The following is a 15,691-nucleotide window of genomic DNA, read 5'->3' as shown; positions in this document are numbered from 1 at the left end:
ATGTTGGCGAGAACGCACAGAAAGGGGAACCCTCTGACACTGTTGGTGGGAATACAAACCGGTACAGCCACTATGGAAAACAGTATGGAGGTTCCTGAAAAAGTTAAAAATAGAGCTACACTAAGACCCAGCAACTGCACTACTGGGTATTTACCCCAAAGGTACAAATGTAGTGATCTGAAGGGGCACCTGCACCTCAACGTTTATAGCAGCAAGGTCCACAATAGCCAAAGTGTGGAAAGAGCTGAGATGTCCACTGACAGATGAATGGATAAAGATGTGATACACACACACACACACACACACACACACACACTGGAATATTACTCAGCCATCAGAAAGGATGAATACTTATTTACATTGATGTGGATGGAAGTGGAGGGTATTATGCCGAGCAAAATAAGTCAATCAGAGAAAGACAATTATCACATGGCTTCACTCATATGTGGAGTATAAGAAACAGTGCAGAAGATCATAGGAGAAGGGAGGGAAAATAGAATGGAAAGAAATCAGAGAGGGAGACAAACCAAGACAGACTCTTAACTACAGGAAACAAACTGAGGGTTGCTAGAGGGAAGGTAGGTGGGGGAATGAAGAATTGGGTGACGGGCATTAAGAAGGGCACATGATGTGATGAGCACTGGGTATTATTCACAACCCATGAATTATTGAACTCTACATCTGAATCTAATGACATACTGTATGTTGGCTAATTGAATTTAAATAAAAAATAATTAAAAAATAAATTAAAAAATGAGACAGAAAAAAAAAATAAAGAGGATATAGAATGTATGAATGAAATATCCACAGAAGGCATGTGCTAGGATATCAACAAGACAGTGACATCAGAATTACTGAGCAACTTTAAGTACCAGGTTGACATTCAATGGCAGAAATTTGTTGTGGGCCACGTAATCACAGTTCTCTGATTTTTTCAGTAATGTTTGTCTGCTTGGGAGTAAAAATGGAAAAGGAGAGGATAGAGTCAATCAGTTTAGTTATTAGCATAGTAAGCAAAGGAACAGATTAAAGGAATGAGGCTATCTGAAGTGTTATTGAGAGCAACATTAAAGTGGTAAATCATGGTCTTTAATATGGACAAGAAGTACAGTAAGCTAGAAGAAAGCAATGAAAGTAAAAACTATCTAAACTGACAGGTTTCAGGGGCTGCCACTGAAAAGCTGGAGAAATGAAATGTAAGGACTCTCCTCTGGGACGCATTGTGGCACAGTGGGGAAAAAAGTCATTACAGCCAGAAGACTTAGTAGAGAAATGAGGCTCCATTGTTTACACAAAATAGATGACGCTGGGAAAATTGCTTTGTTTTTGAGCTTCAATATTCTCTTACTTAAAATGAAGGATAACTATACTACCCTCATAGTGTTGCTTTAATCATAAAGCACATAGTGGTACTGGTCACAGTAGACACTCAACTTTCTGTTCCTTCTCTTATTAGTGAGGTTAAATATTATAGTTTTGTAATAGCAGCTGCTTGTGGAAGGCCCCAAAGAGTATTATATGGAGATTCTAGAGACACCTTATATATATGAAGTTCAAACTTATTTGTACAGGCCTCCCTCTGTTTTTGACAGTGGCCAAGAAAATGATAGAAGATGGAATAAAATAAGCCAACACATAGTGGAGATGAATAGATTTAATTCTGCATGTATGTGTTCATGTGTGGATGTGATAGGGAGTGAGTAAGAGGGAGAGAGAGGATAATAAATGAATAAATATGAGTTTTGGAATATGACTGAAAGTGAAACAGTCCCCTCAAAACTAGAAGACCCAGCACCTACCAAAGAAATAATTATTGCTTGGACTTTGAGTAACTAGATAGCAAGCATACAATCTTGACTCCCTGAACTAATGGCAGCTGGCTGACTGATGTCCAGTTTAAAGACCTTTAGGACACCATCTAGAAGTTTCAAGGATTGGGAAAGAGATGATATGATCAAGAGTCAAAATTAGAAAATAAAACTCGGAAATATAAAACAAAACAAAAGAAAACTACTGGGAAATATAAACATTGGTTTATATAGATAGCTACCTCCTAAGTGTAAAACTTGTATCTCCTATCTTCTATTTATATTCATTTCCTAGGTGACTTTATCTAGTCTCATGATTTAAAATACTGTGTATTTGCTGTGTATACGCCGATAACTTCCAAATGCATATCTTTAGCTCTAATCTTTCTCCTAAGCTCCAGACAGTATGTTCAACTGCCTACTCAATATTTCTACTAGGATTTCTAATAAGTAGCTCAAACTTAACGTGTCCAAAACAGAAGCCTGATTTCTCCTGCCTAATCTTTCTCACCTGAGTATGTGATAACTATCCTTAGAATTGATCAGGTCAAAACCTTGGAGTTCATCTTAACTCCTCACTTTCTTTTATATTCTACTTTGAATTCACTAGCAAAACCTGTTGACTTTACCTTCAGAATATATCCCGGATCTGATTATTTCTCACCATCTCCACTGCTACCACTCTGGTTCAAATATCTTGCTGGATATTACATATCTTTCTAACCAGTCTCCCTGCTTTTTCCCTTTTCTCTCCTATATGCCACGCCATATTGAAGCCAGAGAAAACATTAAAAAATTTAAGACATGTTATGTTTCCCTTCCTCAAAACTATTTAGAATAAAATGGTTTTGTTTCTGTTATCTCCCCAACCTCACCTCCTTTTACCTTGCTCCTTCCCCTCTATACTTCAGCCACAATCACAATGAGCATACACCCTACCTCAGGGCTTTTCTGTCTCTGTTGTTCCCTCTGCTTGGAACTCAGTCCCCCTCACATGGCACCACCCTCGATACCTTCAGATTTCCACTCTAATTTTGCCTCATCAGTGAGGCCTGACTGCCCTATATAAAATAGAAGACTCTATTAGTCAGGTCTGGGAAGGAAAACCAAATCCTCTAGGTCTTTCATATGAAGGGGAATGGAAGAAAAAAGGATTTAATACAGGGAATTGCTTGCAGGTGTGTTGGGAGGGTTGGAGAAACAAAAGGAGAAAGGTGTGTCTCCAAAGATCAGTAACTACAGAAAGTCACCACTGTCCCTAGGGCTGCTGGGAGAAAGTGATGTTACTGAGAATTGAGGAGCTTATACTTCTGCTAACTTCTTTCCAACTTCTAATATTGTGTTAATGCATTCCCAGTGACAGAACCTAACAGGACCACAGCCAGAAAGAGAGCCCAGGAAATTGGGTTTTCAGCCTTCCAGCCTTATTGTATAGGGGAGAGTATGAAAGGGCTGATGTTAAGGTAGGTTTCAACAGTAATATATGGCATATACCTCTTCTACTACTAGTCTTTATGATCTCATCCTTTATTTTTCTTCATACTACTTACCGCTATTTGTTTGTTCATTGACTATCTCCCCTCCCCTGCCTCCATCAGAATATAAATTCTGTAACAACAGGGAATTTGTTTGTCTTGTTTGCTGCTACATCCTGAGCAGTCAGAACAGTGCCTGGCATCAGTATGGTAGCATACTAAATGGGGAGGGGTGGTGGAAATGGTTTGCCCCAGTGGAGCATATTTTATCACTGACTTTGCTTAGAATTGCCAGTGCATGGTGATGATAAAAAGCAGAATAACTTGTAGTCAGTTTTATTATTATTTCCTTATTTCCTACAGGCAATGCACCCTCTTATGTGAGGGTAAAGAGTTAACAAAACCCTTTCCCATCTCTAAGGACAAATTTAAGCTTGGGTTAACTTTCTAGCTCTGTTCCCCTGGAAATTTGATAAAGATGAAGTGTCATCTCACTACTAGGCAGCATTTCTTATGGCAAAAATAATCTCTGATTGGTAACTTGCATATGGACTAGAAGGAACTATAAATGAACTATAGATACCTAGTGGGAAGCCTCAGCTTTGGGCTTTTGTGAATGCTGTAACACTTGTATCTGGACATTTCCCTCATAGGGACTCTGGAAGCTGCCTAACACTGTTATAAGAAATATTGATTCTTTTGTAGGACAGGCTTCTAAGTTGGTAGTTCCCATACTCTCCTAGTATAATTCTTGTTCCCTTGCACCTGAATGTCACTTGAAGAAAAAAGAGAATAGCTCTTGAATGGCTGTGTAGATGATTAAGAGGACTTGTTCCACTGAAGATGAAAGTCTGATGCAGCCCTGCTGGACACTGAGTTTCCTGTTCAAAATCCTTCTAAATAAACTGGCTCATGATACAGTGTATTCATATCTTGTAAGTCTGATTTTAGTTAACATAATCCCTGATGGGCATTCCAGCATGTAATAGATGCTTAACAAATATTTATCGAACAAATGCATGAAGTTGGAAATGTATGCCATACTTATGTAATTACTGAATGGTATTACTTAAATGTTAACATACACAGTTTGTTGGAACCAACAAATGTCTACATTGACTGTTCTGTACTAGTTACAGTTCACAACTGTACCTCCCCAATTTTGAAATAATTCCCTCATCCCAAACAAACACATATAGTCACAAATATTGGGCAGGTTCTAACTACAGTATACACAGACATCTTGTTTGGCATTCTTGGGGTTGCCTCAGGCTCCTACTATTCTGCTTACTAACATACCACACTGGATTCAAAAGTGGACATATTGTGAAGCCATTCATATCAGGGGAAATCAGTTAGTACTTAAAGGGATCTTGTGCTGTGACTGACTAAATAACAGACTTGCCACATTAACAGACAAGTGTAATTTCTTTTGGCCTCTCTGAAAATAAATAATTTTTTCCCATTATTTTCTGTCTGTCTAAGATCTCAAGCCTTCAAAAGAGATACTATACTTTATTCATTTCTTTTATCCCCAGTTTCCAGTATAATGCCTGGCACAGAGGTACCCAATAAACATTTGTTGAACTAAACTATATAATCAGAGAGAGTCATAATAACAGCTAATCTTGGATGGAAATAGGGAAGGAATGATGAGCTATATGGAACCAGAGATTATGGATTTAGAAACATTATTTTAGATTGTTTTAGATTTAGAAATATTATTTCCTTGGAAAACCATGATAAATACAGTAGGCCACAGAAAATAGCATCTATCAAAGCCTCTGCAAGGATAATCAAGCCTATGGAGGCAGGGAACTAGGACTACAAATTCTTCCTTAGATTCCATGATGTAAGTATCATCTCTAGTCTTACCCCATCACTTTTCTTTACCACTAGCAAACAGTTTTAATACAGAATGTATGAGAGCTTTAAAAAATTACTACCAATGTACTGTGGAGGATAAGTGAGACTATAGTTCAGCCCTACAAAAACATTAGGAAGAATACAAGAAATATAGCTTAAACAAAGTTGCCTAATAACTAGTTATTTATGAATTTGCTCATTCTCTTTAGCTTTCCCAAACCCCATGAACTCACTTAGATGCACAAAGCATATAAATAAATTATAAATAAGAATAGTTCATTAAGTCAACCAGTTTATCAGAAATTTCTTTCTGATGCTAAGCATAGTGTCAGTTGGTCCTAGGGATATTAAAATCTTCACTATGTAGATCAATTGAAAAGAATGTTTTGGGTCAATTAATAGTTTTAGGAAATGACCAGTGCATCTAAATTTGGGTCTAGAATCCTGATTCATCTCTCCATTAGCAAAACAAATATTCTATTCTTTTCTTTTGCCCTTTCTAAAGGAGCTATAAGGGTAGTGGAGAGACCTTTGAAAATGTTCATTTCCAAGACTTTAAGAAATTAAAAATAATGATAACAAATAAATGGCTTATTTTCAGAATAAAATTAGAGATTAAAAGAGAGAGAAAAAAAGAAATCCTGTTAATCTTTTTAAAAATAGTAAGGTCTGAAGGTCTAAAAAAATCCCTGTAGTTTCTGATTCTGCTTTTAGGCTTTGAATTACCAGCAGATCCATTTTTCAATATTCCCAGTTTGGTTAGAACCTCTGACTTTTTGTATAACCTAAGCAAAACATGGAAAAGGAAATTTTTCAAAGTTTTCAGAGAAAGATTGACTAAATCCCCATCCTAAATCAGGGCTGAAATGACATTTGACATATTGAGAAGCATGCCACTAAAGATGCTATCTTGGGAGAAAAAGAGAAAAGATTATCAAATTCTTCCTGGTGATGAAGGATCACATGGAACTTCCAGCAAGATGAAGGCTAACCATTGTGTCCCAATTCATTGATTTATTTCCCACACAGAGCTGGCCCATCATCTTAGCAGCAGGGTAGGTAGAATTCATTGTCCTAACAGACTGAGCACTAAATTTGCATAGTTGAACATCTATAGCTAGCAGTCAACATTCTTTGTTTATATGTACTGGGTGTATGGAAAGGTCATTGGTTATAATGTACTTGAACTATCCTGAGGCCAATTTATTATTTCTCTGTTACAGGTATGTGGTAAAATCTATAATCCACATTCTACTTACAACACAGAACAGAGATCAAAAAGACTTTTATCTGAAAGTCCAATTACCTCCCCCCTCCACCCTTTCCCCCCTTTCTTCTTACCTCATTCCCTGTTGACATGACTGCAACAACTGGAAACTTATTAACTTCAACCTCTGTGACACCTACAGTTGCCAGAAGACCAATTTCTGAGGGGCCCATATGGGTTCCTTTGGCCAAAACGCATTCCCCTCTTTTAATGTCATGGCCGATGGGTCTGAAAGTCAAAGCAGAACCATAAGCAGTATGATTAAGAATAATATTTTCTCAACTGACTTTAGTGTCAAAGAAGGAGGACACTCAAGAGGAGAAAAAAGTCAAGAGATGAGGCAGGAACGGAATAATAAAATAAGAAGCTTCTAAAAACTAGAAATAGGATTTCCATTATTGCTAAGGAATATGTTACTTCACATTTGCAAACTATTTTACAAATTGCTTTGTACTAAATTACAGTTAAAAAATACCAACTGCAAACTTTCTTTGATATAAGGCAAGAATTTATATGAAAATATCTAGTGGCCTTAATGATAAGAGGTCCATAGCATATTAGCTTTGAGATGAGGAAAATAACACTAATGAGGTTACAAAACAGGAATAATTTCTATTCGGACAACTTAGGCTGGCCCAGGTCTATGGCCACAGAAGTCTGCTCAGCTTGGCTTCTTGCCACAGGGATATGGGAATTGTAGCTTTGTTATAAGGACATTTGAGCAAATTAGTATTGATGGGATCAGGGCAAACATATTCCAATGTAAGAAAAATAATTTAAAGTATATGCACTATTTACGGTAAGACAGTAGTCTCATCTTTGTATATAAAGAATAGCAGATTATTCTATTATTATTGGTAGTCAGTAGAGGAGGGGCTATCAGCTAATTGCAATAAAAACTCAACTCTGGTATTATCTGTGTTGGTATCAAATTCTGGATTATCTGGGGTGGGGTTGGATAATTCTGGATTATCTGGAAGCAGGATTAATTTAAGTAGGCTCATGACTTTACTTCCTTTTCATGTTGCTTTTGACTATTTCATTTTCCTTTACTATGTTTATGAAAAAGAAGGCAGAGTAGACATGAGATGTAGAATTAAGAAAATTCATTTTGCTACTTGTTGAAAGTCCTGAACACTAATGGCTAAATGACCGAGCTGTGGATTTATAATAGCCATGCTCTCCTGAGTTCATGATAATGTAGAAACAAAAGGTGGCTATACATTCTATACCTTATGAATTTACCTGATATCTTGGCCTGGTCGAGCTTGTACCAGAATTCGTACTTCAAGTTCCTCAGTGCCCTATAATAAGAGCACATCATGTAATTTTGAACAGAATAATCTAACAGAATTTCTGATCAATACAATTTAGCTACTCAGATGCTTTTATGATCAGGTATGTCTAGAATATATACAAATATAGAGAAACAGAACCATTGCTACACATTGTGAACATGATAAATTTCTACCACAGGTTCCTGAAAAACTAGGTTTGATGCCAATACATTTATTTATAAATAAATAAAACTTTTTCATAATTTTCATGCCTTTAAAAATTGTACCAATTCAAATACTGGATCTTACATTGTAAGTAGCATTCTCAAGGGGAAACACAAGATGTATCTATGTGGCTACCCTAATAGATACATCGAATGTGGATGGAGATAACTTGTCTTTTCTATTCCCACGAATCATGCCAAGTTTCCCAAATATCTGCAGAAATTTCAGTGAAGGACTTACAGTTTTCCTGGTAGTAGATTTCTGTAAATTAATGGTGATCATTAATTTTACATTTATGGGCTGTGAAAAATACTGTGACACTGGAACTGTGTCTTGTCATCTGGCAGAGTCTGTGGATGCATGTGTTCTGGATTTCAATGCTCTGCTGGTTTCCCTGATGCCAATAAATCTGTTGGACAGTTTAACAGCGGGCAGTGTTGATCTGTATGCCAGGAGTTGAATTTTATAAACCTTACATGTGGGAAAGTGATTAAAAAGAAAATCCCAGATCAAGAAAAGTGGCTGTCTCTCAGCATGCCCAAATTTTACTATATAGCCAGCCCAGAAGAATATTATTTATTTTAGCCCCAGCATTCAAGATATAAAATACCTTAAACTACTTCAAAAAACGAGTTAAGATAGCCAATCATTAAAATGTCAGTTGAAACTATTCTTTTATTAGTGGCTGATCCTCTGGTTCCAATAATTGCCATTAGTTTCGGTGAGATAAAAGGTCTGTTTAGACGAAGAAAATTCCCAGGATCCTTTATTGTAGGCTATGGAGGGGGCACCGACATAAATTTAATTTTTCCAGGCTATCATTTGATGGCAAAGATTTTTCTGAATTATAGAAAACCAGAGTTGAAAGGTTATTTGGTTCAAACACTTGGCTTAGTGTAATATTCAAGAATTTTCCCAAGCATTCTTTGTTAAATTCTTCTTCACATATTATCAGAAGCTAGTCTTGAACAAATTTCTGTTATAAGGTATGTCAACAGTTAACCTCTCTGCTGTTCTACTTGAGGTAATTTCCTTCCTTGTTTGCATGTGAAATTTCATGGATCATGTGGTTCAAATTCTGTTGTAATTATGGTAATGATCATAAAAACATCTCCTGTAACAAAAGATTTTCAAATATAAGGCAATTCCTACTTACTGGAGACCCATACACTACAATGTAAGATCCCAACATTACCAAACAAACAAATAAAAAAACCAAAACCCCAACTGGATTAATCTTATAAACATTGCAGAAAATGGGCATGGTTTATAACACTGCCATAGGAACAGAGCAGTGAGACCTGGTGATGACGTACATCATCGGATTCCCTGATTAGTTCGGTATCTTCTACTTGTACTACTGCATCAGCACCGCAGGGGATTGGAGCACCTGTTGTAACCCGCATGACTTGTCCTGGCATTACTGTCTGGGTCGGCTGAAAATACAAACATGTATGAAAGAATTGATTTAGTTTGCTGTTGCAAAGGAAAAGTCTGCAGGAGATGTAATATTTTTAGGAACAAACCATAAAAGGAAAATCTTGTACTTTTATTCCTTTTGGTCCAATGTAATAAAAACCACCCACAAACAGGTTCATTTACACCAAAGAGGCTTTAACTTGATTTAAGGTAATGACCATTAGACAGATGTCTTTCTTGGTGCCCTGTTCTCCTTTTGAAGAACTGTCACTTAACAACTGTCACTATTGTGTCTCACTCAAATAATGTGAATTTTCTTAATACCTATATGTAAAGTGATCTGAGTGTCTCTAAGGAAAAAAATGCCATGCAATGTGATTTTATGAAAGACAATTATGAAAAACTAGCATGTTGGTCATTTACTTAAGTTTTGATGTTTAAGAAATGTAGTACTTTATTAACTAAACTTTTTGATTTATTAAAGGCAAGTCAGAAAAATCATTCTAATTATTTCACTTGAAAATCTTTCTAAAACATATTAGTTCACCTTTCAATAATAAAAGTCTAGAAATGTAATTAAGTAATTGAAAAATGATTCCAGTGTCTGTAATAATTTGTGTTTAACATTATATCCAAGATTTTTGTTATCTGAGCTCTCATACAGATGGTACACGAGACTGACCCCAGGACCTGCACTGAAAACTTCTCTCAGCATAGAGAAAAGCATATTTCTGTAAGATCCATTTGATAGGTTTGATTTGGCCTCATAGGCCAATGATTTAGGTCAGAGTTGGGAAAAGAAATGCTTCAAATTTCCCCTAAAAGAGAATTCTGAGATAATATTAATTTCCTGATAAAAAAAGAGAACTTTCCAAAGATATCTTCTTGTTAAGTATTTAAAATCTTAGGTCACAACAATGTAATATACTTAACATTACTGAACTGTACACTTAAAAATGGTTACAATGGTACATTTTATGTTATATATTCTCTGCTACATCAAAAATTTTTTAGGGAATGGTTAAGGAAAAATACCCCTCTACTAGATGTACAAAGCAAAACAGGAAATTTATTTATTAGAAGAGCCTTAAAAATCTTTTTTCAATAATATTATTACTGGAAACAATACCACCAATAGCCAAAACTATCAAACCCTTCGATTTATACTAGGTACAGTGTTGAGTGCATTATTACATTCTAGAATAAAAGCCCTACAAAGACAGGGATTTGTTTTATTTTTTGTTTGCCTCTCCAGATCATATCTTCATTTTCTATCCTGTGCTGTGGCCCAGAAGGCTGACCTCTATGGACTATTTCATCCAGGCTCACATCACTCTGGCTTCTGATTAGGTTCAGTCAATGGGAGTGGTCAAGAAGAGATTAGAGGGTAAGAGAAAGGGAAAAGTAGGGTTTTTATTTCGCTTGCTCTTTCCCTGCTGGGCTGCAGTTTGGTGATGGCTACATCATCTTTATTACTGAGGGCCACAGCTCCTATTGGGTGGCTCTATCTCATAGCTATGAATCTCCCCAGGTCCAGGTACCACTCTTTCCCTTTGCCGCTTTAGACCTAGATGTGGTTGGTAATGGAGTATCACTGTTAGCACCCGGCTATTAACATTCCTTTGTTGGTTTCCCTTAACCCTATTTCTTGGGTACAGTCCCTTTAATCACCCCTTCTCCAGAAATATTTGTTGCTTTATCATACCAAAGCCTAGAACGTGTCTAGCACAAAGTTGGTGGTGAATAAATATTTCTGGAATGAATGAATGAACATGTATGGTCTCAGTAGCTAACAACTACATAAAGTATTCCATCCTTCTTGGCTTAAAACTCCAGTGTTCTCCCTGCTTTTCTCCCATAGCTATTGGCAAAAGAGATTCTTGGGATCAGCTCTGGCACTGAGCTATGTATCTTATATTTCCTTATTCTGCTATTTGAATAAAAGACATTCCAGGCTTTTGGAATGGTTACATTTTTATGTATTTTTTTTTTTTTACAAATTGGATTCTTTTCCTTTTTTTTTTTTAAAGATTTTATTTATTTATTTGACAGAGAGATAGAGCCAGAGATTACAAGTGGAGGGAATGGCAGAGGCAGAGGGAGAAGCAGGCTCCCCACTGAGCAGGGAGCCCGATGGAGGGCTCAATCCCAGGACCCTGGATCATGACCTAAGCCGAAGGCAAATGCTTAACCATCTGAGCCACCCAGGCACCCCTATTTTTATGTAATTTTCTACCAAGATGCTGCATGGGATTTCATATGAAAAGTTTAGGGTCCAATGCATTAAAATTAAAAAAAAATTTCAACCTAGATTTTACTCATTGTCTGGGACATCTCTTAATCTACTATACATGGCCATTTTACAGTGCAGTGATTTTTGATGAAAAACATTAGTTTTGATATATGTATTTTTTAGTAGAGGTTCTAATGCTAAAACTATCTTCAGAGCCTATGGAACAAAGATATTTAATATAGGCCTAAATAGGTTCTTCTTTTGCTGAAAGTGCCTTTTTGGTTAACACAGAAAGTGAATCCTAAAGTGAGTTTCAGGACAGTTGCTTCTTAAGATGAAGTGTTAGTTTGGAGCTCTGCCTCAATTTAGTCCAGTTCAGTGTACCATATTCTGCAAATTTACTTTAAGTTTTATTATGGTTCTGTCTGTAATTTTCTCTACTTCTTGGTTTAAGCCAACTCTTAAGAACTGTTTTCATGTGATTAGTAAATAAAAAATTTGGCTTCTCTCTAAGATTAGTAAATCTAAGTGATAGGTGAAGAGTTTCTACCAGCTCACTTATATGAGATTCAATGTAAAATATATTATTGGATATATAAAGATATTTATATATCCACTTAGAGTAAACATATAATATACCTCGATTGAATGGAATCAGTTGAAAAACTCTAGGAATACATGAAGTACTTCTTTCAGATTGTTAAGAGTAACAATTCTTTAAGAGTAACTCATTCTTTTTTATTTTTACTGATATACCTTATATGTTTTATATAAAGTAAAAATGGTTAAAATCCTGATTTTTCCTTAATGGAGGTGTTGAGTTTTTTTGAGATTTGCCCAATGACAGCACTTTATAATCATGTAATACTTTCTTTGACAGTGTCCAGTGCTAATCAATAGGGCTACACTGTAAGTGATTTAAAGTCAAGTATTTTGGTACACCAAGAAAGCATTTTGTAAATCACTGTCTCATTGTATGCAATGGCACCTAATTCTCAAGCATATGTACTTTCAATAAATGAGGAATTTGGCTCGTGTAAGATCTCTGAGATTGCTATGAAGTCTGTATGATACCTTAGTTATAGATAAAGGACATCACAGATAATTTGAAGAGAAACCCCATTTTCTTGTACAGTTTTCCTCTTTTTTTCCCATCGACCTTACAAGAAGTTAGCAACTTTTAAGTTTCATGACTTTTGTGTTCCTAGTTCTCTAGTGCAGTTGGAAGTCTTAACTAGTAAATAAGGTTTAAGAAGACCACAAGGCAGTTAATAATCCGTTACCTATCTATCTATTTATACTAGGTTTTGACTACCACAAACTACTTGCGGTTTCCTAAACATTCCATACAATTTTTAAAAACACCTCTGTGTCTTGATTTATACTGTTTTCTTCGCCTGGAATGTCCTTTTCTCATTTCTGTTTTTGTAAAGTCCTCTTAGGTCCAGCTCCAATATTATTTTCTTAATCCTTCTAGGATGAAACGCTCAACCACCCTATTGTCCTCCACAGTACATGGCTGATAGCATTAGTTTAACACTTAATATAGTATATTTAGTTGTTATATTCTGTCTTCTCCACTAGATGTAAACTTCTTAAGAGTAGAAATCATATCTTAATTTACTTTATATCCCTAGAACCCAACACAGTGCTTGGTACACATAGTAGTTGTGTTTGATAAATGTTAGATAGACTCGATTGAAGATCAGAGACCTAGAATAATTGGTACTTTGTACCTTTGTTATACAAATGGATGCTTTAGACATCCAACACTGAGTGAAATACATATCAAGAAGTCGAGTAAATTATGAGGTCATAATACAAGTCATTTATAAAAAAGGGACCCAGGCCTAGGTGTTCTTTTTGTCAGGAAAACAGTCATGAGGATTAAAACCAGCCTGTGTACAGCATCTAATCAGTATAGTGCCAGGCTTGGCTTCAGAGATTTATACATAGTTCTCTTCAATGCCTGGATATAGGGATGAAGTAGTTGGGGTCACCACCATGGGCACCATTCTTCTCCTATATACTTCCTTAACTTTTCCATATTTTCAGTACCTATAGGAGTACATACTAAGCCAAGGAAGAAAAGGCATGGGACATAGCTTTTGCCCAAACCTCCACATTCATTCATTCATTCAATCATTCATTCATATCCTCCTTTGTTTTTATATAATGCTTATCAATGCTCAGTAGTAGCAGAGGAAAAAAGTATCTTGGTCTTCTTCTGGGTCTATTTAATAAGGCAGGAGCTCTTTTAAACAACCTTCAAAATTCAGTGGATTGACATATGTTCTCTATTTCCTCTTAAACATAATGATGCTTACAGTATCATAATGATGCTTAACTTCGAGGCTGTTATTGTATAATTGTAAAGTACTGCTTTACGGTTCAATTGAGTTTCTTCCCAAACTTGTTTGTGCCAGTTTGCGGCAGTAGTTGCTACTGAATTATGTAATTTAAATAAATATTACATAAATTAATGATACATGAGTGTGAAAAGAGTTTTCTCTATAAAAATTAAGTTAAACCTTTGGAAAAACTCAATTAAAAAATCATGCTGGAAACAACTCTCAAATTAGGTGTGGGTGAAGTAGCTGTAAAAAAATTGTAAAAATATAATAAAAATCTAGAAGGATTCTATATTTAGATACTTTGCAAATGTCCTTAAATTTTTTTCCACATTAAAGACCAAAACTAGAAATCACATATAGGTGCTTTTGGGTGTGATTTATGTAAGAAAGACCAGATAGAAATTGAAATAGTAGATATTTATTAAAAATAAAAGCATTAACTCTCCATCAAATTATTGACAAACAGATGTTCACTTAAGTTAAACTTACATTTATTTTAAAAATATAAAATAATTTTCCACTTGTTTCCAATTAAATGGCCAATTACTAGACTCAAAAGCACTAAATAAGAGAACTTCTACTGTACTTCCATTATGGCCCATCAGTGCTTCATTTCTTAATAGAAATATATATATACCTGTTCACTGGCCAGCTCCCTAGTGAGAAAAGCTAATCTAAGTGATTAGCTAGAGATGTTAAATGATTTGTTTCTTCTGATTCCCTGTTCGTAACATAGGTTGGAGAAAAGTCTGAGAAGATCACCTAGAAACTATAGGTCTACTCAGAACATTAATGTTTATACAGGAAGAAAGAATAATCTAATCATAGGACTGGAAAATGCTTGTGGAGTACGTCTGTGGGACATACCAAAAAACCATGCCATATATTAGTAGATGCAGATTTCTTTCAGTTAAAAAAGAATTATTTTGGCTTTCTCATGGGAACCGTCCTTTAATCTCTTTGATAACCTATCTAATCCACCTCTAAGATTTCCATTACGATGATGGTAGAAGCTTAGAATTCAATGATAAAAGTCCATGAAACTGAAATCTGGGGCCTTTCAGGCCTATGCATCTCACCTGCTCACCAGCTTGGGATTCCCCAATGATGAAACGATCTCCTGGGCCATCAGCAGCTGTGAGGTGAACAGAACCAAGAACAAACATCAAAATGTACCTACAGCAAGGAATAAGGATCTAGTATTGGAATTTTAAAATTTGAATCAAAGATCAGATAAAGCTTCAGGAAAATGGAATACTTTTCTGATCTCTTAGACCAGACAATGGCAATGTTACTACTGGTTTGATCTTTAGTATCCATCATTCAGAAGTACCAGTAGAAGTGATTCTAATCATGCTCTTTCTTGGTGTCACTGGAGATGGTCTTCCTGTTGCTCCATAATTTGATACTTGTACTTTTAATTTTTTTTTAAGATTTATTTAAATAAGAGAGAGAGAGGAAGCATGTGTGAGTGGGGGGAGAGGCAGAGGAAGAGAATCTTCAAGCCGACTCTCTGCTGACTGGGGAGGCTGATGCCAGCTGATCTGATGACCCATGAGATCACAACCTGAGCTGAAATCAAGGGTCAGAAGCTCAAATGATTGAGCCACTCAGGAGCCCCATATACTTGTACTTTTCAAATAGAACTATTTCTTTTAGCCCATCCTCCTAAATAAATACCACCTTTTCTATGGGTATATATGTGTGAACGTATCTGTACACTATCGTGGATATATCTATCTATACAGATATATTACTATTTATATT

The 15,691-nt window shown here is 35.9% G+C and overlaps 1 protein-coding gene across 18 annotated transcripts in view; it reads right to left on the bottom strand.

The window, feature by feature from the left end:
* Positions 1-15,691, bottom strand: part of GPHN (gephyrin) — a 603,483-nt gene that overhangs the window by 62,804 nt on the left and 524,988 nt on the right. For 10 of the 18 annotated variants that reach the window (XM_087856023.1, XM_087856026.1, XM_087856029.1 and 7 more), the window contains 4 exons: positions 15,004-15,059; positions 9,235-9,354; positions 7,662-7,720; positions 6,491-6,644 (listed from right to left, as the gene is read on the bottom strand). In XM_087856023.1, coding sequence (XP_087712149.1) covers positions 6,491-6,644; positions 7,662-7,720; positions 9,235-9,354; positions 15,004-15,059 — 389 coding nt within the window. Of the gene's footprint in view, positions 1-6,490; positions 6,645-7,661; positions 7,721-9,219; positions 9,355-15,003; positions 15,060-15,691 lie in introns of all 18 variants that reach the window. The other 8 variants (XM_087856022.1, XM_087856025.1, XM_087856027.1 and 5 more) reach the window with 1 other exon arrangement.

This window comes from Ursus americanus, chromosome 26, assembly GCF_024610735.1.
Source record: "Ursus americanus isolate L20-20 chromosome 26, mUrsAme1.1.p, whole genome shotgun sequence".
Classification (NCBI taxonomy): Eukaryota; Metazoa; Chordata; class Mammalia; order Carnivora; family Ursidae; genus Ursus; species Ursus americanus.
This window is presented reverse-complemented; position numbering and strand designations above follow the sequence as displayed.